Source organism: Pelodiscus sinensis, chromosome 6 (genome assembly GCF_049634645.1).
Source record: "Pelodiscus sinensis isolate JC-2024 chromosome 6, ASM4963464v1, whole genome shotgun sequence".
In the NCBI taxonomy this organism is placed as follows: domain Eukaryota; kingdom Metazoa; phylum Chordata; order Testudines; family Trionychidae; genus Pelodiscus; species Pelodiscus sinensis.
This window is the reverse complement of record NC_134716.1, coordinates 32923653-32949401: the sequence shown is the minus strand read 5'-3', so window position 1 is coordinate 32949401 and position 25749 is coordinate 32923653. Positions and strand designations below refer to the sequence as shown.

The 25749-nt window shown below is 41.3% G+C and overlaps 1 protein-coding gene across 7 annotated transcripts; it reads left to right on the top strand.

The window, feature by feature from the left end:
* The first annotated feature begins 386 nt into the window (after positions 1-386).
* On the top strand, positions 387-23218 carry KLF9 (KLF transcription factor 9). Of its 7 annotated transcripts, none has more exons than XR_012904668.1 (3): positions 1478-1618; positions 10195-10912; positions 12095-12612. XR_012904668.1 is itself a non-coding variant. In XM_006137837.4 (2 exons), the coding sequence occupies exons 1-2, from the start codon at positions 1117-1119 to the stop codon at positions 20035-20037; spliced, it is 732 nt and encodes a 243-aa protein (XP_006137899.1). In that variant the 5' UTR covers positions 387-1116; the 3' UTR covers positions 20038-23218. The 7 variants fall into 7 exon arrangements, 1 of the variants encoding a protein (XP_006137899.1); XR_333023.4 differs by having other exon boundaries at positions 1479-1618; positions 3347-10912; XR_003087072.2 differs by having other exon boundaries at positions 1480-1618; positions 10254-10912.
* Positions 23219-25749: the final 2531 nt, after the last annotated feature.

Here is a 25749-nt window from a genome sequence, read left to right as displayed (position 1 = left end):
GTGACATCAGTCAACTTACTTTCGATTGGCCAACTGGTTGCTGGGACTGTAGGACTTTCAGCTAGGCAGTTAACCCGATAAGTGCTGCAAAGACAAACTTGCAAACCTGGTAGGCAGGGAGGGCTGAGCGCTTAACCCAAAGGGAAGGGATTTAGCCCAGCTGGAAGGATCATGAAGGTGCAGTCAGAAGAAGCTCGCTAGAGAGTTTCATTCAGGCTGGCGCTGCAGACTAAGTTATGATGCTGATCTGTTTTTCAGGGCTCTTCCTTCATCGCCCTTTTAAATCGCAGCATTAAGACTCCCGGAGTAGCACGAGGCATTGGGAGGGAACATTAGGATTGGCCGGGCTCCTCGTTTATAGACACACCTCTCATGCAAAAAGGCTCTTCTGACTGGAAGGGGGAGAAGGTAAACAGAGTTGAATCACCCTCCCCGCTGACCAATTGGTGGGGGGCTTGGAACCTTACGTGATGGGATTCTGCGAAATTGTTACTGAGCAAGAGCATGCCGGAACAGTGAGGAGCTGCAGGCGAGGGGGGAGTGGAGCAGGCAGTGGGCAGAGGGGGGGCGAGTGTCTTGTAGACCTGGAGCTTTGTCTGCTATTTCAACAGAGCGTCTTGATGAGTGGGTGAATGTGCAGGGAATTCTAACGAAGGGAAAGCGGCTGGGTGCATCTCCTGAGCAACTCCTGCGATTTTGTTGGGGCGGGAGGGGGGGGGACACACCTTGAGTCCGTTTAAAACGCTGAATTACTTGAAATCACCACTAGTGACAGTATTTCCAAGAGAGCCTTCTTGTAGCCCGTCAAAGTGCTCGTCATTGGGATTGAATTGAAATCTGGAGTTTCTGGTGATCACGGATAAGGGGGCTAGGAGTGCGAGAAGCCCCAGTGTAGCACCAGATTGTGGATGCTGCTTTTGGAGTCATGGATTGTTATATAAAAACCAGTGGCTGAATTCGACTCCTTGCTTGGATACCAACGCACAGCGCCCCACCCCCCTCTACTGATCTGAGAGGCTGAAGGCACCCAGTGTGCTGAATAAAAAAACCCGGGGGGTACGACAGAGAAGTTTCGGTGCCTGGATTTTGGTTCTCTGGTGGTTACTCGTCTGCAGAATGTCAGCAGTTGCCTACATGGATTTTGTTGCTGCTCAGTGTCTGGTTTCCATTTCCAATCGCTCTGTGATACAGGAACAGGGGGCTCAGGATGCAGAGCTACTGAAAATGCCTGATGAAGAAGTGACCAAGGACCTAAATGACCCCAGGGATGCCTGGAAGGATTATTGCACATTGGTCACAATTGCTAAAAGCTTGTTGGACCTGAACAAGTACAGACCCCTCCCAACCCCTTCCATCTGCAGTGACAGTGTAGAAAGTCCAGATGAGGATGTAGGATCAGACAGCGACGTGACTACTGAATCTGGGTCGAGCCCTTCCCACAGCCCAGTGGAAAGACAAGATTCTGGCAGTGTGCCCAGCTCTCTCTCTCTTCTCCACAGTGGAGTGCCTGCAAAGGGGAAACTATCCACTGAAAAGAGACACAAGTGTCCATACAGTGGATGTGGCAAAGTCTATGGAAAATCCTCCCATCTTAAAGCCCATTACAGAGTGCATACAGGTTAGCTGTGGTCTCTCAATTACAGAGGGGGGATGTTGGGGTTAACCCAGTGGGTGACCAGGGCAGCATTGGCTATTTAAGTCATGCTTTTAAGTCATGAACATTAACCTCTGTTCTTAAATGCTGAAAATATAGACACATATTTATGTTAAAAATTGATTGTCCTGATTTGAACTCCTTAGAGATTATTTTACTATTTAACGTGTTTTCTCCCATCCTCCATTTTTGTCTCTCATCCTTGTTATTAGCTGTGAATGCAATGGCTTTCTGGCTACATTCAGTCTATGAAAGCACAGTGTGTTACAGAAATTGCATGGACCATATAGGGCAGAAAGGAAAGGGTGTTCTTGTGATTTGTCATGTTATTAAGATGTTTTTTTCCCCCCTCTTCCCTGTATCTGTGACACTGAGAGGATCAGACCAGTAGAGGAGCTGTTTAGACTCAAATGGTATAATCTGCTTCCATGAGAGTAGCAAGAATTAACCAAAAATTGCAAGGAAGCTGCACACCCATAGGCAGTAAAGCCTTTTAGGGAATTCTCTGTGTTCGTCCAGCCTTATGCTTGTTTTTGTGCTTGCCAAACTGCATTTACATTTGGGCAGGAGCCTTCAGAGAGTTTTAAAATAACATTGCTTAGTACAACATAGAATTTTTGACAAGATAGGGGATAGCTTCTGACTAGCTACTTACCAAGTCAGATTTCAGAGCTTCATTTTATTCATCCTGTGTGTTAGGACCTGTCCCCCTGAGCTCCGCTATAATATTAAGGGCGTGGTCAGTTTGAGGTTGTGGATTGATGACGAATTTTATGAATTCTCATAAGGAAACATGTAAACTATAACACCTACATGAATCAGAATGTGAAAGATCTAGTAATGAATGAGCTAAAATATGAAAAATGGATGAGGCCAAAGGCAGGGAAAACTCCAGCTTTAGAATTGTAACCATCCTTGACAAGACAAATACACTTTGATTAATCAGATATACTGAAGGAAAGTTGTTAGGTGGTTATAATTCTAATATACCAGTCCATCTTCTATGTAAGCCTCTTAAATCAGACCTGCTGGCATAAGGCTACAGCACACTGGGTCGTAAATTATGACAGCCACCATCACTATAGCCATTTCTTTTACAACACTGCTTTTACAGCAGACTATTTTTGTAAAGGTATTGAGCATATTTTTAATGAACAAATGCTTTTAAATAAATGCTTTTTTTCTCCAATAAGCACAGCAAGAATAGAGGGGCAAATTCTCTGCTGATGTAAATGGGCACACTTCCATTGACTTCAATGAAATCTTGCCCATTTATATTAGGAGAGAAATTGGCTTATTTTTAAAAAATACAAGCACATGAGTCTGATACATACTTAACAAGGAGGACAGCTGTTATTAAAGATCAGATGTAAGGTAAATCTCAACCTCTGTTAACTTTCAAAGCTATGTGCATTCCATCAGCTTTACAATTTGTGTTTTGATGGCACCTGTTCACCATCATTATTTTAGTCTGTTCCCATGAGGGGAATGGATGGCTCAAAATACTGGTAATACAGAGTTACAGAGCTATTCATTTTTTACAACAGTGTTCTGAGTGCAGAATAGGTTGGTCCTGGTGAAGGTAAATTATCACATTATGGCTGGTTGGGCCTATATGGAATTAACTGGTTGTCTCAGTCTAGTTTATAGTGGATGAGTTGCCAAACTGTGTTCCCTTTCTCTCTCACACAGAAGACAAACTCCATCATGACAAACTGACACCTTTATTGGCAAACTCAGCAGAGACCAAGGACTCCATGGACATGGAGTGAGGGGAAGATTTTCAAAAACATGTAGATGACTTAGGACCCAGATCTGTGATTTTCACTATTTAGGTGCCAGTAGCATTTTCAAAGTTGCCCCTGAGCTGCCACCTCATTCCATAGATGTCTAAATCTCCTAACTGCCTTGCCACTGACCAGCATTTGCAAAGCTACCCCCCACAGTTAAAGAGCTGCTCAGAGCTCCAGCCCAAGACAAAGCCCCCAAATGAGATTAGAGGGGGGAGGCTTGTCTTGCCAATGGGGCCTGGACTGATAGGCATGCTCTGAACATGTCTGGAGACCTGATACCTGTTAGAATCAACAGCTGAAACAGGTCATCAGTAGGTGGAAGAGCAGCATAGTGCCATACAAAAGACACATGGGGGTACAGAGAATGTAGAATGAGTGGGAGAAAGGTATCAAGCATGAACAGGGGAGGAAGTGAGAGTGTTTTGGTTGGTAGGACACTGGCTAAGTGGCTGATCTGGCTTAGGTGCCTAACTCTAGGAGCTGTTGACTCTGACTGAGGGTCCTGATTGGCAGAACCCAATCTCTAAGCCAGATGCACCAGTCATCAACTAGTGCCTAAGGGCCACACCTCTCCTTAGCATTTCATTCCTGGCTAGCTTAGACAACTCTCAGTTCTGCCGACTGGCTTCTGAAAATCCCTTCATTAGGTGCCTAATTCTCCCCCTGCATTGTACAGAGCATTTCTGGCTGTCTGCTTGGGGTTTTCGCTGTCAGACACTGAGTGGAGCAATACCTAAATACCTTTAAGGATATGGGCCTTAGTCCCATGACTTCCCAGGGAAAATATGCTCCCTATCATATCACTTGGCAATTTAAAAAATGTTACCCTTAACCTAATTTTTAACCACACTCTACAGGTGGCCTATTTAGGTGGGGTCGGGGGGACAGGACACAGTTGGGTCAAATTGACAGGGCAACAAGGGGACTACTGCATTAGTTCCATAGAGGACATCGGTCTTCAGTAGTGTCACAATGGTGTTTTTCACCAAGACTAAGTTAATAAGACTGTATATGCTACCTCAAGTGGGTGAGATAGTATGGCAAAACATTAACCTGACAGTAAAATAAATAAATAAATAAATGTTTAAAAAAGATCTGCTATAGTAATTCAGCTGTCCCTACACACTCCTCAAAAATTATAAAGATAGTCATTGTCAGCTTTTTAAAAAAACCGTCATAAGTCCTTTTAATTCATGTCTGGATGAAACCATTGCAACACATGTACATTGCAATAGTAGACAAAGCTGGTGCACAGGACTGATTAAAAGTTGCTGTAAATAAGAGTTGTGCATAAGTGCAAGACTAAAGTCAGAGGACACCAACATCACCAGAAGTTGGAAGTATACCTTCCAATCATATAGTATCTCTTTTGTAGATTACTTGGTTCTTTTCTGAGCTTTCTATAAAATGGTGGCAGTAGGAAGAGAAGAGATTTTTAATCACAGAAGATCTACCACAGGGCACTGCGGTAATAGTTATGCATGAAGAGCAGTTTTATGAAAGAAAATGGCTAATTCAGAATTACAGTTAAACTCCTGTTGAACAAGATTTCCCTTTAGCCTAGCAATACTACTGTACATTACAATAAGGTAGACCTGAGTTTGATTACCTGTCTTGTGCTCTCCATGCTATAGGGCTACTCAGCTCAGGGAGGACAGGTGGACAAGGAGAATGTTGGCATGTCATTCAACAGCAGGTTAATTAAGGAACCTCACTGATTGCCTATAGGACCAAGGAAAGGAGTGCAGTCGTGCTCTAACTTGTTGGGCTGGTAATAATGCCATAGAACCTTATGGAGAAGGAAAGTTCACCTGAACTCCTAGTTATCTTCCTGGTAGTGAACTTTGTGGATTTCTAAGCTTCAGAGGTGAACTGTGTGAAGAAAAAATACTCCATTTGCCCATTTCCAGCTCACAGATACAGATAGAAACTTGAGAAAGGCCTAGGAAGGGAAAGCCATTTATCAAAAAACTAGATTTAAAAAAAAAGGCCCACCATTCTCAGTCCTTTAACCTACCCTAGGGCCTGTGTGGTGTCTGACCCGTTATTTCATGTCTAATACATAATCAGAAATATGGTAGCTAAATGTAGGTGAAGACTTGCAAATTTGTGGCTTGCAATAGACAAAGGAAATGACAGCATCTTTCCAATTTGTTCCCAGAAATCCATCTTGTTCTGATGTACATATCAGCTGGCATATTGCATTCTGCATGCTGACATGTAAATTAACATACTACATTGCTTCAAAATTCCTATCATTAGTTTTGTTATAACAAGTCGGTTTTTAAGTGGAATAGGATTTACCTAGGCCAGATATGAAGTGGATACCCATGGAAATCTAATAAAGGTTAATGCTAATAACAGTATCGTTTTCGGTCATTAAATATGAATATAGCTGAATATTTGTGGTGTAGGGTAATAAGCTCTCAGCTCTTTCCAGTGTAAGCAGAGTTACCTTTAGCTGATAGAATAGTAAATGATACTCATCAAAAGAATTACTTCATGAATGGGAGAACTGAAAAAGCCGTGTGTAGCCTCTAAGTTCACCTAAAATCTGTACTTATAAATCAAGGATTACTCCAGTCCTATCTTTGGAAAGGGAGCAAAACAGATAAGTCACTAAAGGAAATCAAGACAATACCCCCTAGGCAAATAGGATTCTTGAACTCTGCAAACAATTATAAAATGCATGTAGCAGATTTGAAGTCATTCCAAGAGTGATACATTCCGTAGCCACAGCTATGTATTTCTGGATTGGATTGACCAGGAATAGACATGACTACACATTATAAAGTTAACTATCCATCTTCAGTGATTCATTCATTCAAAAAAGTTGCTGTCCATCATTTCATGAACCCTTAAAATCAGCCTGGCATTTCTAATGTGAACTTGCTTTCCTAGGCAAAGATTTGATTTCTCACTGCCTTTGCAGTCGTTAGCACTCTTAGTTAAAATAGATCCTCATCAATAGTTACTGGCTGCCATTGTAAATATTGAATGTTTATCTTATTCTGTCTTGAAAAACGGTTTCTGAATGTCTACTCATTGTACCCATGGTCTGTGTCTTACTAATATAAATATCCCCTTTCACTCATGTATACTCACTAAGTAAGTTAAAAAAGTTTAGTGACTACTTATGTGCATGTTGTATTGGTGTGAAATTAAAACCACACTGGCACATGTTGTACAAGCTGATAGAAAATGAGGGATGAAATACCAGACTAAGTTACAAGAAGAGGGAACTACAGATCAGATAATTATTAGTAACATGCAGACTCTTTTATCCCCTTAACTGCTAGTTCAAACCAGCCCCTCTTGCAGACTCCAAAAGGAGCCATCTGAGGACTGGATGCTTATGGCCTGTTTCATGACTCCTGCTCAAAATTAGCTTGACAATTAATATTTAATTTTGGTGATGTCTTGGATTTTGGACTGAAACCCAAGACATCACTAAAATTAGTATTATGAATTATTTCTTGTAGCACCTATGAAGTGGTTGGGACTTTTCTGATGGAAGAGAGAGCCTGACCATATTCTTCAAGGATACCACAATCTAAAGACTTTCTCTCTGCCTTGAGGCTACAGGAAGGATGCAGTACACATACAATTAATCTTTAGAATGTGCATATATACATATAATGAAAATAGGATATGCAAAATTATACCCAAACTACTTTTCAGACTTGATATCAGTGGTAGCTTTCCCAAAACCATCATGACAGAGGTCAGGCTTCAGGAGAGACTTGAATATGACAAGGGTACAGTTCTTCCAGATAAATGCCATAAGGCCATACCATGCACAGAGAGTAGCATAGAAAGCATAGAACCACATAGGAGATGCAGTTGCAGACAGATGGGCAGTCAGGGCTGAAGTCTCCGGTGCAGAGGAGAGTCCAGGTGGAAGTGGGTGGATGGTTGATTTAGAGTAGCACGGGGCATTCGTTTGGCAATACAGAGTCTTTGTTGTCAATTTATATTGTTAATGAGGGTAGAGCTGGGGCTGAACAGTCTTTTTAGAAAGTTTTAATTAAAATATATATCTGAAAGGTGAAAGAAGGAGGGTGTGAACAAGGACAGCCAGTAAATGGACACATGCCACATGGGAGAGACCATCACCACTAATTGCCAAGAGAGGAAATGAGAAGCAGTATAGGTAGCAAGAGGCTAATTATGTGGGCTGTCTGTTATAGGGTTAGAAGAAGCCTCAGTTAGGAACCCTGTAAGGATGTTAAGTATTGAGTAAATGACTAATTGTGTATCGAGTACACGATTAGTTGATAAGGGGCCGCTGCAGCTCTGCAATTTAAATGTAGTAGGGGCCAGGCGTGCAGGCAGTCCAGCTCCTACTACATTTAAACTGCAGAGCTGCAGCGGGAATAGGTCTAGGACCCAGCACGAGCCAGGACTGCTTCAGTCCTGGCTTGCACTGGGTCCCGTGCTGCATCTCTGCTCCTCCCCCTCGCACTGCAGAGACACTGCTGGGGGAACTGGCTTTTAAGCTGGCTCCCCCAGCACTGGCTCCTGCTCCCCCTCTGTTTCCTGCCTCTGATATAGAGGCAGCAGGGGGGGAGAATGTGAATAGTCAACTCAACTACCCAATAAGCCTACATTTATCGGGTAGTCAACTATTCAACTACTCTTTTATATCTCTAGAAGCCAGAGAGACTAAAGGTCCTGAGTGCTCCATGTAGCAAGGTGCACTTGCTCCTAAGGTTTGGCTGATGATCTTTGTATCAAATATTCATAATGAACAAGGATTTCCCTGTATTATAAGTGCTTGGAAGATAAGATTTCCTAGAGAGTGCTATAAAGTGCATGATGAGGCATACACATTCTCTGCCTCCTCAATAGGGCCTTAGAACAACCCATGTCAACAGGAGAGTCAGAACCAGTGCAAGAGATTTGTAATACAACAGCAGTTATGCCCTTAAATGCTTCCTTTGACATTTTGCCCTTAATGATATTCAGTGGCAGGTTAAGGGCAGAGACATGGAACCACAGATCTGTATTCTGCTGTCCGGAGGGAAAGCTTACAGCAGCATTTCTGTCACAAGAGAAAGGCAACTGATTGATGCCACAACACAAACACTGCACCAGATAACCAGGCCCCTTACCTCTTTAGGCTGCTCCTGACTTCGTTACTTTCCCATTTATTTTCTGAAGTATCCCAAGTTTGTCAGAGACAATACAAATGCGTATTTTAATGGGCAGTTTGGAGCATTCATTGTCTTTTGAGTTTAAAATGGAAACAATCTGAAATCTAACAGTTTAAGTTTCTTAGTCGAGACACGTTACACAGGTAGCACCTTTATAATATGGCTGAAGATAACAGTGGTCACAGGGCATCTTGATAAAAATGTGTGAAACCATTATTCTCAGGGATTTATACAAATGTGAAAGTTTGTATTGTTATCAGAACAAATGGACAGGTTTTCTATCTAAGAGAAAATTGTCATATTTGATAATATTTGATTACATTGCTTGAAAGGCTAGTAGATTTTTGATGCTTTTTTGTATTTCAATTTTTAAAAACCCAATAATTAAGTATTTAATTAAATTTCTCATTGGGAAAATTATTAACCAGTGTTAGTGGTCACACTACCCATCACAGCAAGGAAAAGCACATGTGGAAGGGGAGCGGAGAACAACAAAGTGGCTGGACTTCAACTGCTTTACTTTCTCCTTTCACATCAACAATGTAACTCCTGTTGCCAGCAGAGGACATATTGGAAGTGTTGATTCTAAGGAGTTATTGCACCCTGTTGTGCCTTGGTATTGGAGACCACTTAGTATATTTCTTTCTCACCTGATTTTGTCAGTTCCTGTGCAGAACCATTGGGGTTGCTGAGGGGAGTACATTCCCCTTTAGTTCAGTGAACTGCAATATCGCACCATCCTCCCCATTCACTGATAGAGCTGCCAAACCTGAAAAAGCAGAAAGTGTTGGGGAAAAACCAAGTTAAGTTTAAATGGCCAAGTCCTAGGATAGCAAGAATAGGGCTCATTTTAAATTATCTGATGTTTGTTTTAACCCTGTGTTTAGATACCAGGTCACACTCTTGTATCTGAATGTTCTGAAATATCATGCTGGCAGTTTTTTTGGGGGAACCAAAATGGCGTTCCAATACTATTGCTAATTGTAAAATAAACTAACAATAGTGGTTATTACCTTCATTCTTCATCTTGTACTATTGGTGGTTGCACCCATTCAGCAAAATGGTGCATTCCGGCTCTTTTTTAATGGCTAGAGCGCTGATGCTAATTATAGTGACTTGCACCCTATAAAAACCTAAGACGGACAGAGTCTCAGGTTGTCCTGTTGAATAGTCTAGCGCACGTGCATGAATAAATAATCAGCTAGGGAATTCATAGACAATGATGAAAACAATGTTTTGTACTCCTGAATATAGAGACAACAGGTGTAAATTTGTGCAGAGGTGTACTGAAGGAATCATGTAGCATATTGATATTACGTTTGGTGATTATGTGTATGTTGTGGCTTTGGCTCTTCCCTATATTAAATCAATTTGGCAAACGAACTGCCATTAGCAGCACACCTTCAGCACACCTGTCACGTATCCGCACACAAAATTGCTCTCTAAAGGGCACAAGAACATACCACACTGTGGATTGTACTTGCTCTAAGCAAAACTAGCTATTGTCCGTTGATACAGTGTCAGTGCAGATATCAAAAGCTGGTGTAATAATCTCTATGGTGCAAATTTCCCTTCCATCATTGTCCCACAGAGCACTAGCCACCACAGAAGATCGCTGTTTGACCTAGTTCTTCTGCTTTGTTGATTCAGGATCAAGTTCTCCAGATATACCTTGCCTACTACTGCATACCTGTAATCTCATGGTGTGCTGTTCTTTGCCAGCACCCATAGCTTTGCAGTTATTGTGTTTCAGCAAGCCAATCTTGAAACACATTTCAGAAAGAAAAAGTTATTGTGTATGAATGCTGCCAGCTGGCCAGAAGCAGATACCCAGGTGCTTGTGAGATTCAATTGCATTTGTACTCTAATTAGGAAAACCTTGGATTATGACTGTATGACACAAATAGAATGTGTGGCAGAGAATCACCCATTTGGGAGAAACAACATCAAGACAAATGTAAAAGGGCCAAAGGAGCAATGCACAAAGGCCTCAGATAACTGCACCCAGTCTGGGCTACAGAGGAAAACCTGCCTTTTTTCCTAGTGAATTGGAAAGTATTTTTGGTACTCATCAATCTACAGTGTGTGAGGTACTTTGGATGGCACTGAGACTCCTAGCACCTGGGAGATCTGGAAAAGAGGAAGGACAAATATTCATCATAGCCTAATCCATGACAAGGGATTTGGGCCAGGACCACGAAATGTCTGAGACCTTACCGGGATTCCAAGACTGCTTTGGAGAAGCTCAAGATCTGGCTACAGCAGCCAAAGAGTTTGGGGTGAACTTAGGAGACAAAGGAGCACACAAGGTACATTGGATTTTATTATTTATAGCAATCAGTATTGGTTTTGCATGTTTGGGGACTGTGGGAACATGTTCTTGGGTTCTTTCAAGCATCATACTCTTACAGTGAGTGGTTATAATCTCACATGATGCTAGAAGATTCCGTTCTCCCTGGATCTGGCACCACAGTTAAGTGGTTGCTTCCTTTACATTCCCTCCCCTCCTGGTTGAACTTCTCTCGATTCTGTCAAGATGAACAAACTCACCATAATTCTCTGCTTTTGTCTACACAGCCACATGCCAAAGTAAGGGTAGGCATGTAGTGTCATCTGGCTCAGATGTCACATGACCAGACAAAATGGAGGTAAAGAAAGGAAAACCTGTTCCAAGAGTCAAACAAACTCTGAAATGTATTAAATGTAAAAGCAGAAGAGCATTACAAGAAACTGTATAATGAGCAGCATGATCCCACCACGTACATGACATTGTCTCAGCCCATGTAACAGACAAAAGCATCTGTTTAGCTTTCTGCTCTTATCACACTGCAATTATATTTCATTCTGCTTTTCTATTGAATGTATGAGACCCGGGCATCAGCATTACGTGATAACAAGCTGCTCTATACTAACTGCCAGTGAGGATGTGGAATAATGACTCTGTTAAACCTCACTGCTGGCAGCCGAAAAGGTAGGACAGAAATCTAGAAGAGAAATCCATGTATTTTCACTATAATTTTCTCCAGTCCACGCAGAGTAATCCCTGAAAGTATTTTATAAAAAAATCAGTGCTCAGTCTGAGCAATTAAACTACACTCTTCAGGCCCAGAACATATATTTAGCCAGTAGAACAACTCAACTGTAGGATTATCAACTTTGCCATAATTTGTTCAAACTAAACTTTCCTGTTCTGGAATCCTCAGCACAAAGGTTCTTTCTACCCTTTATTAGTCCCATTGAACTATAGCTACCAAGCCCTACCCCTGCACACATTGTTTTCATTCCTCCTGCTTAACAATTGGTTTTAATCTGGGGGGAGAAATATTAGTGTATGTGATTATCTTAAATAGTAGTGCAGAGCATCCTGCTGTAAGTAGGCATTGGCATGAGAAAGGTACCAGAAGTTGTTACTTGTATTATATTCCTTGCTATAGACAACCCTGGAATGTCATGAATTAGCTCATTAACATTCTACTTATTTCTTATTTCAGATGGCCCGACTGAAGCCAGGCCCCGTGTGGAAATGCTGGCACATCACAGAATGGGATCACAAAGGACTGAACACTTTTTTGAAAAACAAGACCAATTTAGGCTAGAGGACAGAATATCAATTATGGAATATATCTGACATGATAGTAAAATGAAGCTGCCGCTCAAGAAGTCCACAGAAAACTTCTTCAAAGAGAATATGTGGAGAAGCAAAGGCAGCTGACATCATTCTCCCATCACCCTGTACCTATTTGCCTTGTTCAGTCACCTCAGCATGATGCTATCATACAGAACTGCAGCACCTCATACTGGACTGCCTCCTTCCTATCTGCTCCCTCTCCGGTAATTTCATGGAACACTGGTGGTGAACAGGACAACACTGGAGTATGCAGAACATGCTTTTATGGTCCTATAGCCCCATTACCCAAATCTGTGTGTGCTTGATTTGTTTTTCTCTGGTTACTCATTGAAGCCAGCTTGAATGTTTCTGGTTTTAAATAAAGTAAATGTGCATAATTTATTTCAGTGTTAAGAATCCAGAAAACATACTTTTAATTTACTCTTATTACATCACCACTCCATTATGCCATAATCTTCTTTACCAGTCTCAAGCCAATATGCGCACAAGATGAAACCCACTGCCACCAAAGGAAACAAAGACATTTAAGGGCAGCACATGCTAATACTTTAGGCTTGAAACAGGAAGAATGATCATTATCACAACCTCCTCCTCTTTACACTACCCTGGCAAGATCTTACTCATTTAGTTCACATTCCTGGTATAGCCAGCATTAACATGTGTTACAGATTCCACTGGCAGTGCTCGTCTGCCTGTGCATGAATTGCTGCAAGTATCTCATTCCACAGTCTCTTAAAACTTCCCTGTTGCTTTCACAAATTTTGTGCAGAATGCAGTGGGCAGATATGATGCCTCCTGTTGCCGTTTGCACTATCAGTGCACGTTAGAAGACATCTCTACCTTGTTTAAAGCTTTCTAAATGCACACTCCACTACCACATTGCCTCTGTCAAATCAGTCAATTAATTACTATTTCTCGTTGAGCACTGAGTAGGGCTTCATGGCCAAGGGGAGCAGTCGATTTACAGGCTCACAGAATCACAAGCTCTGGACAAGAAGATGGTCTCTTCCCCTATCTCTATCTGCTCTCAAGAGTCCAAAGTTTAAATATTTTCCTGTATCATGCACTAAAAACTTATGCTAACATCTATATGAGACAGGAATGGAAATGAATTTTCTGTTCCACAACATTTAAGACATCAAAAATGTTCCCATTCTGCTTAACAATGAACCTGACATTTTAAAATTGTTTGTCCTGGGTGTGTGGGGGTGGGGGGAGGCGAGGGGCAGAAATAGGCTGGTGGTTAGGGCCTTTTGATTATCCATGGGTAATGCAGAGATACCATATATGGCCTCTTCTACCAAACACAAGTAATTATATTTTAGGAGCTCCAGCAGAAAATTTTCTGGTTGAGCAAAGAATGAGCTCTGACATTTCAGCCTGACTTCCATTTTAAGTTTATGTCCTGATTATTGCTGAGCTTTCCAAAAATTGATGGGATTTTGACCTCTTTTCCCACAATTCTCTTGGAGTCCCAGTATGCATTTCCAAACATCCTGCAAGACAGTGCTTTAGGACACTGATACAGAAAGTGAGAGAGAGGGGCACTCAATGGGCAGCACAACTGACATCCCTGAATACATCTGGGGTAGACCTTAACCCAAAATAAGATGGCTAACATGGACACACAACACCAATGCTCTGCACTGTGAACTCACAACAACTCCATTCTGTAGTATAAATGCAATCATGACGTGTGTGTGAATGTACAAGGTGGTCTTAGAAACGGAGAAACTTGGATAACGATATTCAGAGCTCCAAGGGGTAGAATTATTCAAACACATGGCTTCTCTCCGTTTCTACTGGTGCTCTAGAGTGACTCGCTATTTTGCTACTCCTTTCATTCGTCTTTGACCAAGGGCCAGTCTTTCTCTGGACTTACTCTAAATCAAGATAGTTTCAGAGTCATGATCCACTCCTGTAAGATGTAAGGGTACGTCTAGACTACATGGCTCCGTTGACGGAGCCATGTAGATTTGTTTGTTCGGCAAAGGGAAATAAAGCCGCGATTAAAATAATTGCGGTTTCATTTAAATTTAAATGGCTGCCCCGCTCTGCCGATCAGCTGTCTGTCGGCAAATCGGGTCAGTGTGGACGCTCCCCTGTCGACATGAAAGCCCTTTATCGACCTCCCCAGTAAACCTCATCCTACGAGGCATAATGGGGAGGTCGATAAAGGGCTTTCAGGTCGGCACGGGAGCATCCAGACTAGCGCGCTGAGCTGACAAACAGCTAATCAGCTGTTTGTCGGCTCAGCGTGGCAGCCATTTAAATGTAAATGAAGTGGCGATTATTTAAATTGCAGCTTCATTTCCCTCTGCTGATCCGCCTAATCTACATGGCTCCATCGACGGAGCCATGTAGTTTAGACACATCCTAAGAGTCCTAGTTTAACAACATACACAGCATTCTTGTATATCCTTTTCATTCTGGGCAGAAATGTCTGACAGCTCCCAAGACATGCCACTTAGCTAGAAGACTAAACTTCATAATACTTGATCTAAGTGAGTGTTTGCATCCATTAGACTTAGCTTTTACCACATTCACTAAAAGTCATGCATTCCAGTCACAAAGTCTAGCAAACTAGCTAGAGACGGAGCAGAAATTCTCACCTGGACAAGAGAGAATACTGGTGACAGCAAACTCCATCCCAGATAGGTCAGTGGCACTGCCAGAGCTTTCAACTGTGCAGTTAAAATGGTGGTTGGAAGGTTCTAAGTGTAGACATGAACCTGACCTGATGGCTCCTTTTACCAATCAAGAGCTCGAGCTGGCTATATATTGGCTGCAGCCTGACAAGGCTCCTGGTGTAGATTACATCCACGAGCTTCTCTCTTACTTTGAGCCAATTCTAAAAAATTGGCTACTTTTATTTTTGAATCATTGTACTTAGGTGCAGGGCAAAGTCTAGCTGTTCCCATGCCAGAGGAGCCACTAACAGACCCTGATCAATTTCTCTGCTCTGTGTTATTTACAAGCTGTTGGAGAGACTAATCCTGATGTGAAGTAGCAAGTTAGTTGGTCCTCAGCTTCCTTACATTCAGGGTGGAGGCAGGATGAACCCAAGAGCAGATACTCTAAAACACAGAAAATGCATGTGAGTCAGGAAAAAGAGTAGGCATAGTCCATATGGATCTGACAGCAGGCTACAACTCTGTGGCACATTAAGCTAATTGCCAAGCTGTTGCAAAATATTCCTTGTAGACTGATAGTGCAGTTCATTAAAGAAATGACCAACAATCAAAGCTACATTCTGCAAGTTGGGGAGAAAAATCAGTCACCCCACATATCTACACAACGGCCTTCCAAACGAGGGTCCATGTGGGCTCCACTTTTGTTCAATGTGACCTTCTTGAAACACAGGCCAAGAAGTACATGCTGCTATTTTGACCATATATTCCAGTGGCGGTGAAGAATTCTTCATGAAACTTAGCCAATGGCGATCATTTGCCATTTAAACAATTGCCTTGCCAATCAATTCATCTTAATCTATGTCCCAGGATGGATATTGAAATTCCCTCTAGTTATCAAACTAACATAATAGCCTCGCTTGAGACTCCTGAAAATGAAGATCTTTTCCCATGCTGCCTTGACATGAAAGCTGTTGGGAGTTTAACTTTGGTCCTTCTTCATTTGCATTGGCACTGCTGTTTGGTGTAGCTGAATAGGGCTCCATGGTCTGGAGAGCAGTTGTCACATTCAGCCTGTTGACATGAAGAATTGTATTCCTACACATTATTAGTGACAGCTTAAATTATACCCCAGCCTTCCATCTATATGTGCTAGCGCACTTAGCTCCTTCGATGACAAGCTGACATGTCTGACAAAACTAGCCTGTTACATCTCTGGCTGGCTGATGCCTTATTCTCAGACCAGAAACAACACACAGTGCTAATTCAAAGGTCATCTTATCTTTGGAGGAGGAGCACCACTCATGTGAACTAGGAATGTTGTACCCCTGCTAATCTCTTAATATCCATTTGCTGTGGAAACTCACGCACTTTTGGACAAGAGCACAATGTGCACAGGTGATCAGCATCATCAGGGAGCTGAAAACTGCATCATAGATTGTAAGCATCGGTAGGAAAGAGCACCTAACTCACTGAGTACATTCAGGAGTCCATCACTGCAGCTTCCTGTTTATATGATTATACAGCTTGGACCATCCTCAGTAGCTACTCTCTGGCTTGTATAGAGTTTCTAGAATTATATGATAGCTTGGCCTGGTTTGTTCCCTACACTCTGACTCTCAGACAGTATTGCAGACAACAATGCATGTGATAGAAGTGTGCCCAACCAATCAGAAGGGCAGTTTACAGTGCTTAGCCTCCATGGATTGGAGCCTGCATATTGAGCTCTGATGTTTTCATAGAGACTATTGTCTAAACCCACCATTCTCTGGCCAAACCTCAGAGAGTTTACTCCAATTATCATTCTCCCTAAATTCTTTGGTGCTTTTTATGCTGTTGGTCATCCTCTCCTTGACATCTTAGGGCCTTTGTGATACTTTCTTTTTCTAGTTCTCCTTCTTCCTCTAGTTATTGCTTTAGCTCTAACTCCTTCCCACTCGTGCCATCTTCACTGATTCATTTTTAAGATTTTGGTATCTGTGAACGCAACCTGTGAGAGCCTAAGACCCTTCTGATGGTTACTGCATTCTTGACATCTTTGTTTTTGAAAGTATTCAGTAATGCATTATGGGTTAAGATAATGGATTTTTCTCCCCACGCCCAGAAGCATACCAGTCCATACTGATGGACTTGAGGATAAAGGGAAGTTAAATTTTCAACCGAGGTGGTTGAACTGAATTGATTTCAAGCAGCTAACCAGGAGATTGAGCAGTTTTGTTTTTCTCTGTTTGGAACTGTGTCGGGGATGTGTGCGCCCCTTCAGTTTCTTTTCTCACAACTCCAGATAATTTGATTTAGTGAACAGGAATATAAGAGGAGTCTGTGTATTCAAAAAATAACCATCGCATGTTTGAGGGTGTTTGTTGGCATGCTTCAGAAAGCAAAGAGAAAGCCAATCCAAGTTTTTGGATACAACTCACACAAACCAAATTCTAGTCATTTTGTTCTATGTAGCTCTTTATGTTGCACTCATCATCACAGGTTTAAGTGTCTATAGCAAGGTATCCCATACTAATGCGCTGGGGGTTACCACAATGGCAGGTGAAAAGGTGAAAATTAAAGATCCCACAATACTAGTGGCCTAATCGGGACTCTCTGTCTCAATTTAGAAAACCAACAAGAAGTAACAGATTTTAGGCCCTGATTCAGAAAAGCAACCCTGTTCAGGACAGCACTTAAGCATTATGTAAATAAAATTAAGCATATGCTTAATTTTTTTTCTAAACCGCTGTAGATGACCTATTCATGGAAACAAATTGGCATTTTGCTTACATTGTCACTGTGCATCTAAGGTGAAATTCTGGCTCCACTGAAGTCATTGGCAAAACTCATTGACTACTTCAGGATTTCATCTCAAGTATTAGCATCGTTTTAAAGTGCTTTAGATAAGCCAGAGTATAAAAGGTAATATTATGGAGTTGCTGGTCTTGACTTCATAGTTTAAAAACAAATCACAAGTTTTCAGTGTAAGTTTAAAACCTTTGTTTTGTATAAATCCATTAAAATGGCAAAGGCCCAAAACAGACTATAAAAGATTAACACTGTATATTTTTTAATGGCAATTTAATTAAAATTGTTACAGAGACTAGTCAGCTTCAGACTGTCCCCTTTTCTGTATTTTTACACTGGATTGTCTCACCTGTTTTCCAACATCTTTTGAAAGACAACAAAATTGCTCTGGGATCTGTGCTTTGCATCACATGTTTCTCTTCATGCATCTGTAACCGATTCTGTATTAATAAGGTTCTTTAATTGACATCAGTTTTAAACTTTTCCCTGTAACTGAAAAGAAATGCATTACACTGACCTTGCTGTAATGAGCAGGGATGTTCACTTGCAGGTGAGAGAGAATGAGAACATGAGACACATCTGTACCCAATACTCCTCTAACCTCAGGGAAGCTGGACATCAGAAATTCAAATTTCATTTCTACTGAGTGAGAGTTATATGCCCATGAACCTCACCACCCTTATTATCCATCAAGTCCACGAAACCCAATTCTAGAAGACAAGTAGGAATTAACATGTCATTTTACAAAATATGTTAAAAGAGACATTGTACAAGGTCACTGCAGGCACAATCAGAAGTAGACAACAGGATTAACAATACCAGACCAATTAGCATCTCTTAGCCACACAGCCTTTCAGATTGATGTTGCTTTGGTTAGTCTGTCTTTAACTCTAAACTCTCTTTCAAGACCCAGTGATAGTCACTAGGATCTCCTGTATGATTCTGTTCTCTGGTAAACAGTTTAGTAACCCCTTGGGAATGTATAAGTCCCTCATAATTATGATTGACCTGATTGGAGGTAGCAAATACTCCTATAGCTCTAGTAGTAGAGATTGGGTTTGAGGGTTAAGGGAGTTCAAAGTTTGCTGCTGACCTGTGTGAGGGGCTATTCTGGTTGCACGTAACAGTTTATCTTTCCGATTTTCCTTTTTAAAAAACTGGTTTATTTAATTCATACAAAGTGACAATATCTCACACATTAATACTTTACTATAAAATGAATTCTTGCAATATGTAAATTATAGCATGACATAAAAATACAGATGTTATATTTCAGCCATTAGCTTCTTTCCCCTGGGGACCAATTCACTCAAGTACTTCAACCCTGTATAAAACATTAGGAAATGAACACACAAAAACTTAATTTAGTGACAGATAAGGTTGCTCTAGGACACTCCCCACAAACTGACAACATGAAAGTCATGGAAATACCAAGGAAAGGGAAAAGCATCCTGCATTTTTTGCCACTTTCATTTTGCCTGCAGTGCTGTCAATAACATACTGTCATACAGGTTTCAGAAGGGTAGCCGAGTTGGTCTGTAACTGAAAAAAACTTTAAAAACAATGAATTGTCTTGCAGCACCTTAAAGACTAACAAACCATGTAGATGCCCATTTCTCTGAGCACTCAGGGGTGAAAGGAACTTAAAATTTCTTACAGGCACTATCCTATCACAGCCCAGGTCCCTGTCAGCTCTGTAAATAATTCCCTGCTGGCTTTTGCTGTAGCTCAGCCAGTTCTTCTCAGAACTGTGCACCAGGGCACACCCCCTTACTTTAATCTCTGCTCCTCTCCCTTCCCTGCAGCACCTCCTACATGCTGTTTAACAACTGATCACTGGCTGCCAGGAGGCACTGGGGGGAAGGGAGAGGAGCTGACTGGCAGGACTGCTGGTGGGTGCAAAGCACCCAATATTTTTTTCCCATGGGTGCTCCAGAGCACTCATGAAGTCAGTGCCTGTGGTATCCCTGCTTTCTATGTGAGAGTTGGTGGAGAATCTTCTAATGCAGCCTTAATTGTCATAAGCAACATGTGTGTAAGCTTATCAATGTATGTGTAAGCTCTGAGTATTGCTTGGTTTTACTCTGCTGTCATCTTGATTCCTGTTTTTTTTTCCTTCTAAACTTTCTATTTTTGTTACCACCATCTTCCTACAGGTGAACGACCATTCCCATGCACGTGGCCCGATTGCCTTAAAAAGTTCTCTCGTTCAGATGAGCTGACTCGACACTACAGAACCCACACTGGTGAAAAGCAATTCAGATGCCCTCTCTGTGAGAAGCGGTTCATGAGGAGTGATCACCTGACAAAGCACGCCCGTCGCCACACTGAGTTTCATCCAAGTATGATCAAGAGAACAAAAAAGTCCAACTCCACCTCATTTTGAATGATGGACTACACTGGGGGAAAAAAGACATTGGTAAAGGCATAACTGATCAGCACAAGAAGTCTGCCACTGTATAATTAATATTCCCTACTTGCATTTTAAAGCACATGTAGCTGAAATTCAGAATAATTTGTCCCCCGTGCTGATAACAACAGTCTTAAACAAGTGACTGCTAAGTGAGGTGGGGGGCAGAGATGGGGATCAGAGTAGATGATTAATTTCTTTTGTAACTTAAAGAATCAACACTGGTGTATATATGTCTGACTGGGTGGTCTGACCTGTGACTCCACAATAGTGATTCCAAGGTCTTTGTGATTGCTGTGTCATAAACATGTTTTGTTGAACAATGTAATGCTGCTTGTATTTAAAATTTGTTTAGTAAAACCACTTTCCAAGTCACTTAAATAATTAAAGTAAAAACTCCATAGAACACACTTTAGAAGTGGGTTCACTTCTATCTCAGAATGCTCCATCATTTAAAGACTGTTAAGAAATGCATTACATGTGTTACTAATCTATCTGTTTGATACACAAAAGTAAGTTACATTTATAAAGAAAACTGGGTCTAATTTCTTTGTATAAACGACACGTCTGGATTTTTTTCCAATAAAACGGTGTCTAATAAGCTGAAAGTTTAAGCAAAAAACAAAACTCAAGACGACTTCTGACATCACGCACCTTTAGCTCTATTATTCAGTTGCCAGAAAAGTCATTCTAAATAACGTGGCAGGAGTATGAAAACAGAAATATACTTCTCTGAATTGTTCCTATAATTTCATTTGATAATATATACTGTACTATATAAATGCCACTAACAGTGCTTTGTTCTGTTGTTTTATTTGAATGGATGCATAACAACAGCTACCATCTTTAGAAACTGCTGCTTTTTAAAAGTTTTTTCCTATTCTTATACTTGCCTTAAAGGTTTATACTCTTCATACACTTTCCAACTCCTATAAATTCCAGTGGGAGTTGTGCGCACTATGGAGAGACTAGACCTTTCCTTAAGAGCATTCTATGGTAATGGAAACAGCTAAGGCTTCTTTATCTTTTCATAGCTGTTATATAGAGTTTAGGGGGAAATCATGAGATAATTAGAACTACAATAGAGAAGGCATGTCATAACATTCCTTATGGCATGAACCTCACCACTAGGTACCTTGTATAGTACTTGTGTATCATGTACAACATATTATAATGGCAATATTACATTTATTTAAAAGGTATGATTTGCTCTTTAAGAGGAGTTAAGACATCACTGAAGGAAAATTAAAGATAATATATTATCTGAGTTTTCATCTTTAAGTTAAAAGCATGAACTTTTAAAAAACTATTATGGATTTTTCCTCCTCATCCACTTATATGGTGGAGAATTATGTTTACACACACTTCTTTCCAGAAACAGTCTCCTGGTCTTTTGTTTTACCCCTCCTTCAAAAGAAGGAAGGTGAGGTGCAGCCCTATTACAGGCATCTAGGGCCAAATTCATCTCTGAATTAACCACAATGAAGTCAGTGGTGTTGCGCTGGGGATGTTATTTGGGTCCTCTTGTAAAACTTTGTACATAAAAAAATCTTGTTAGTACATTTGCAGCTACAATTTTCTTCTTCTTGTTTCACCTGATGAAAAAGCTTGCTTCCTAGAAAGAAACAAAAATCTACTAAGAAGTAGAATGTTTTCTTCTACAATTATACCTGGCTTCCAGCTTTAGAGATCAGTTTGTCTATAGCATTTCCACTTGTGTAGTTCATTAGAAATTCAGTCTATGTAAAGAGAACTGCTTTTAAGGCATTAGGGATATTGAGCAGTCTGTGGAATAAAAAGGGAGGAGTTTTCTTCAATGAAGACATCAGGAAACCAAGCACACTTTCTACCTCCGTTTCAGCTTTTTGAAACAGTTATTTAAAAAAAACATTTCTGGTGTCCAAAATAAGTTGTAGGGACATTTGTTCTTCCTAATAAAATAGGTAGCCTGGCTATTTCTATTGACCTAGTGTAAAAAAACATATTCTGCTTACCAGTACTGTAACTGCTGCCTTGGGGTCAGGACCATGTGGTAGCCCAGCAACTCACAAAGTAATATTTTTACACTCACCTTCCCCTTCTCTATCAAAAAATATAATACAGAGTTTAGAGTCAGTTCTACAATCCAGCAGTTGTTCTATGTGTACTGTTGCCATTATGTGGGACAAGTACAGTACTTAGCAAATTAGGGACTGATCATGTGAGATGCTGAGTGTCCTTACCTCATATTGACTATGTTGGGAGCAATACCTCTTAAAAAAACAAAAATCAGGCCACTAGCTACCAGCAAGAGCCTAAATATGGATATGGGTGTCAAGCTATAGTCAACGAAGCTTTACCATTTGGGGCAGAATGTACATTTAAACAAGTGTTAATTGCTTTTCAAATTCTAAAAAAATTGTAAGGTACTCTCACAGGTACAAAATGGAATGTATAAACTCATGTCTATATTTGTGAGAAGACCCTGTTTATAAAAATTCCCCAAAAGAAAGCAACATCTAATTTGCTTTAATATATACTGTATCTCAGTTCAGATGGGATTAACATGGTTCATTAACCACTAAAAATACATGAAGAAATATTTTTGTTTGTTTTGAGTGAAAACAGACAATGGATTTCACATACAAAACAAATTGCAGGATAGTCATATGTATCTTAAACTGAATTTCTGTAAGAGACTGTTGCAGGTGTTGGAAGAGAAAGAAAAATCAGGTTCTCTAATACTATATGTACTTGTCATACTATTTGGGAAATACTTAATAGTGCTGAAGTTAGGACAGCTCCTCTCCTCAGTTAAGAAAGCCCTTCACTATTGCATAGAGAAGCCATGGCTTTAAAGGTATAGGTATACAACACATTACATTCTATTTTGAGTTTGCAGACGGACTTCGTTCAGTACACACCAGACTGGGCGTGTTCTTCAAAATGCTGGTTTACTACAGATTAAAGATCTGTACACTGTAAAATACCAACCTTTACAACAATTTAATCAGTTTTATTTTTGTACAGTATTCGTATCCTTTATAAGTTATTTTGCTGTCCTGTTTTGTAAATCACATGAACTTGTAAAAAAAAAAAAAGTAGGCATAGGTGTTTTTGTACATATGTATATAAATTGTCCAAATAAAGAAAGGAATAAAAAAAATTATCTTCTTGTTATGATTTTAAATCAGAGTTTACCTGCAGAAAAGTCAGTTTGGGTGACCAAGAAAACATCCACTATTGCAGATGAACATCCAGGTACTCTGCAGTGGTCCCCATAATTTTTGTATGTCAATGTGCAGAATGAATTTTGTTATGTGCACCAGTATAAAGATGTACTGCACATCACCTCCACATTGGTGTCATGACAAAATTCCTTCTGCCTATGGAAGATCTCTGGCAGAGATGGGGCCGAGTGATTTAGAGTGTGGGAGGGGGCACAGGGTTGGGGGGTGATGAGGGCTTTGGTTGGGGCTAGGGCATTTTGGAAGGGGCTCTATGTGGGGGCCAAGGGGTTTGGAGTGAAGAAATGGGCTCAAGGCACAAGGTGGCGGTGGGGGATCTGGGTGGGAGTTGGGGGGCTGGAGCAGGATCAGGGCTGGGGCTTTGGTTTGGAGTATAGAGTCTGGGAGGGAGATAGGGATTTAGGGTGCAGGACTGGGGCTCAGGGCTGGGACTGAGGGGTGCAGGGCACTTACCTAGGGCAACTCCTATTTGGTGGTAGAGGGGAATGGCGTTCTGAGTGGCCTACCCTGCCCTGTGTTCATCTGCAGGCACCACCCCCCACAGCACCCGTTGGCCACAGTAACACAGCTCCAGATGGGGGAGGAATAGGAACTGTAGCACCTGGAGGAACTGTAGCACCCACATCAAGAAAGGCTGGCCCAGAACACAGGGGCTTTAATAGCTGCAGCCCTGAAATCTCCTTTCTTAATCTGGTCCTGCAACTGGGACAAGAGGAGCTCATGGCTGCTCCAGCTCCCTGCTGAGGCCAGAAGAGCACACCTCTCCTCCAACCCGAGGTAGTTGCCATGGCTGGGAACAGGCGTGCTCTCCTGGCCCCAGCAGGGAGCTGCCATGGCCTCAGCAGCTCCATCCACAGCAGCTCTGAGCCCCTGCACAGGGCTCATTAGGCAGCCCTTTAAGCATACACCTCCAAGTTAAACTAATAAAAGTGACATGGCTAAATCCCTGTGTCAGCTTCAAAATCTTAAACTTTGATGGTGACTTAAGAAATGGGGTCATATTCAGGACCATATTTTCTCCTTCACTAATAGAAGGAGCTGGGAGCTTAATTAACCATCTATAACTTGCTGAGGAGAAAGAGTACCAACTCTGCAGCAGGCTTCCCTTTTCTGGGAACCTGAGAAGCTTCTCTGCCATAGCACTGTGGTGTGAAGGCTCCACAGATGTTTGGAGGATAGGAACCAGAAAAAATGCGGCTGGGAAGCAGTCACTAGGCAGATACCCAACCAGGACTTAAGTCTGTTTGAAATTGTGTAGAGGCACTGGGCCTTTGCTGATATCCTAAGATGTGTGGGGTTCTTGAGACGGTCTCTAGTTTAAGTAAAACACCCTGATTGTTCCATGCCAGGAGGAAAGGATGGTGAATACCCAATTGTAGAAGCACAACAGTCACTATTGGCAATTCTTATAGTGAATTTCAAAGACGTTACTCAAAGAGCAGCGGTCAATGGCTTGCTGCCAAGCAAGGGGGATATGCAATAGGATCCTGCAGGGGCCTATCCTGTGTTTTCGGTACTATTGAATGTTTTCATTATTGACTTGAATAATGGAGTGGAGTGTACGCTTATTAAATATGTGGATGACACCAAGCTGGGAGCAGTTGCTAGCACTTTGGAGGGCAGACTAAGAGTTCAAAATGATATAGACGATTTGTAGAATTGGCCTGAGAATTAACAAAATGACATTCTGTAAAGATAAGTGCAAAGAGCTACAATCATAAAAAAATCAAAATGCACAATTACAAAATAGCTGGGTAGGAAGTAAAACTGCTGAAAAGGATCTTGGGCTTCTGGCAGATCACAAATTGCACATGAGTCAATGTGATGCAGCTGCTAAAAAAGCTAATATTCCATGGTGTATTATCAGAAATGTTATATGTAAGACAGAAGAGGTAATTATACTGCTGTATACAGCACTAGTGAGGTCAGGGCTGGATTACTGTGTTCAGTTCTGGGTGTACTGTACTTGAAAGAAAGATGAACAAATGCATGGAGAGAACCCAGAGGACAGCAACGAAAATGATAAAGGGTTAGAAAACTTGACATACAAGGATAGGCTAAAATACTGAGTTGCTACATCTACACTGGCATGATCTTGCGCAAAAACTCTTTAGTTCAAGAGTTCTTGCGTTAAAGTAGTTGTGCAAGAGAGCATCTACACTGGCATGTGATTTTGCGCAAGAGATGTGCTTTTGCGCAAGAGCATCCATGCCAGTGTAGATGCTCTCTTGCGCAAGAAAGCTCTGATGGCCATTTTAACCATAGGGCTTTCTTGCGCAAGAAATTCATGTTGTCTGTCTACACTGGCCTCTTGCACAAGAACAGTTGCGCAAAAGGGCTTATTCCTGAGCGGGAGCATGATAGTTCTTGCGCAAGAAGCCCTGATTTCATACAGTAGAATGTCAGTTTACTTGCGCATGAATACACGGCCAGTGTAGACAGGCAGCAAGTTTTGCGCAAG

Excerpts from the sequence above, each read along its gene's own strand:
- KLF9 (XM_006137837.4), top strand. The coding sequence starts at position 1,117 with ATGTCAGCAGTTGCCTACATGGATTTTGTTGCTGCTCAGTGTCTGGTT. Across the intron at positions 1,619-19,807 it reads CCATTACAGAGTGCATACAG|GTGAACGACCATTCCCATGC; the intron begins GTTAGCTGTGGT and ends ATCTTCCTACAG.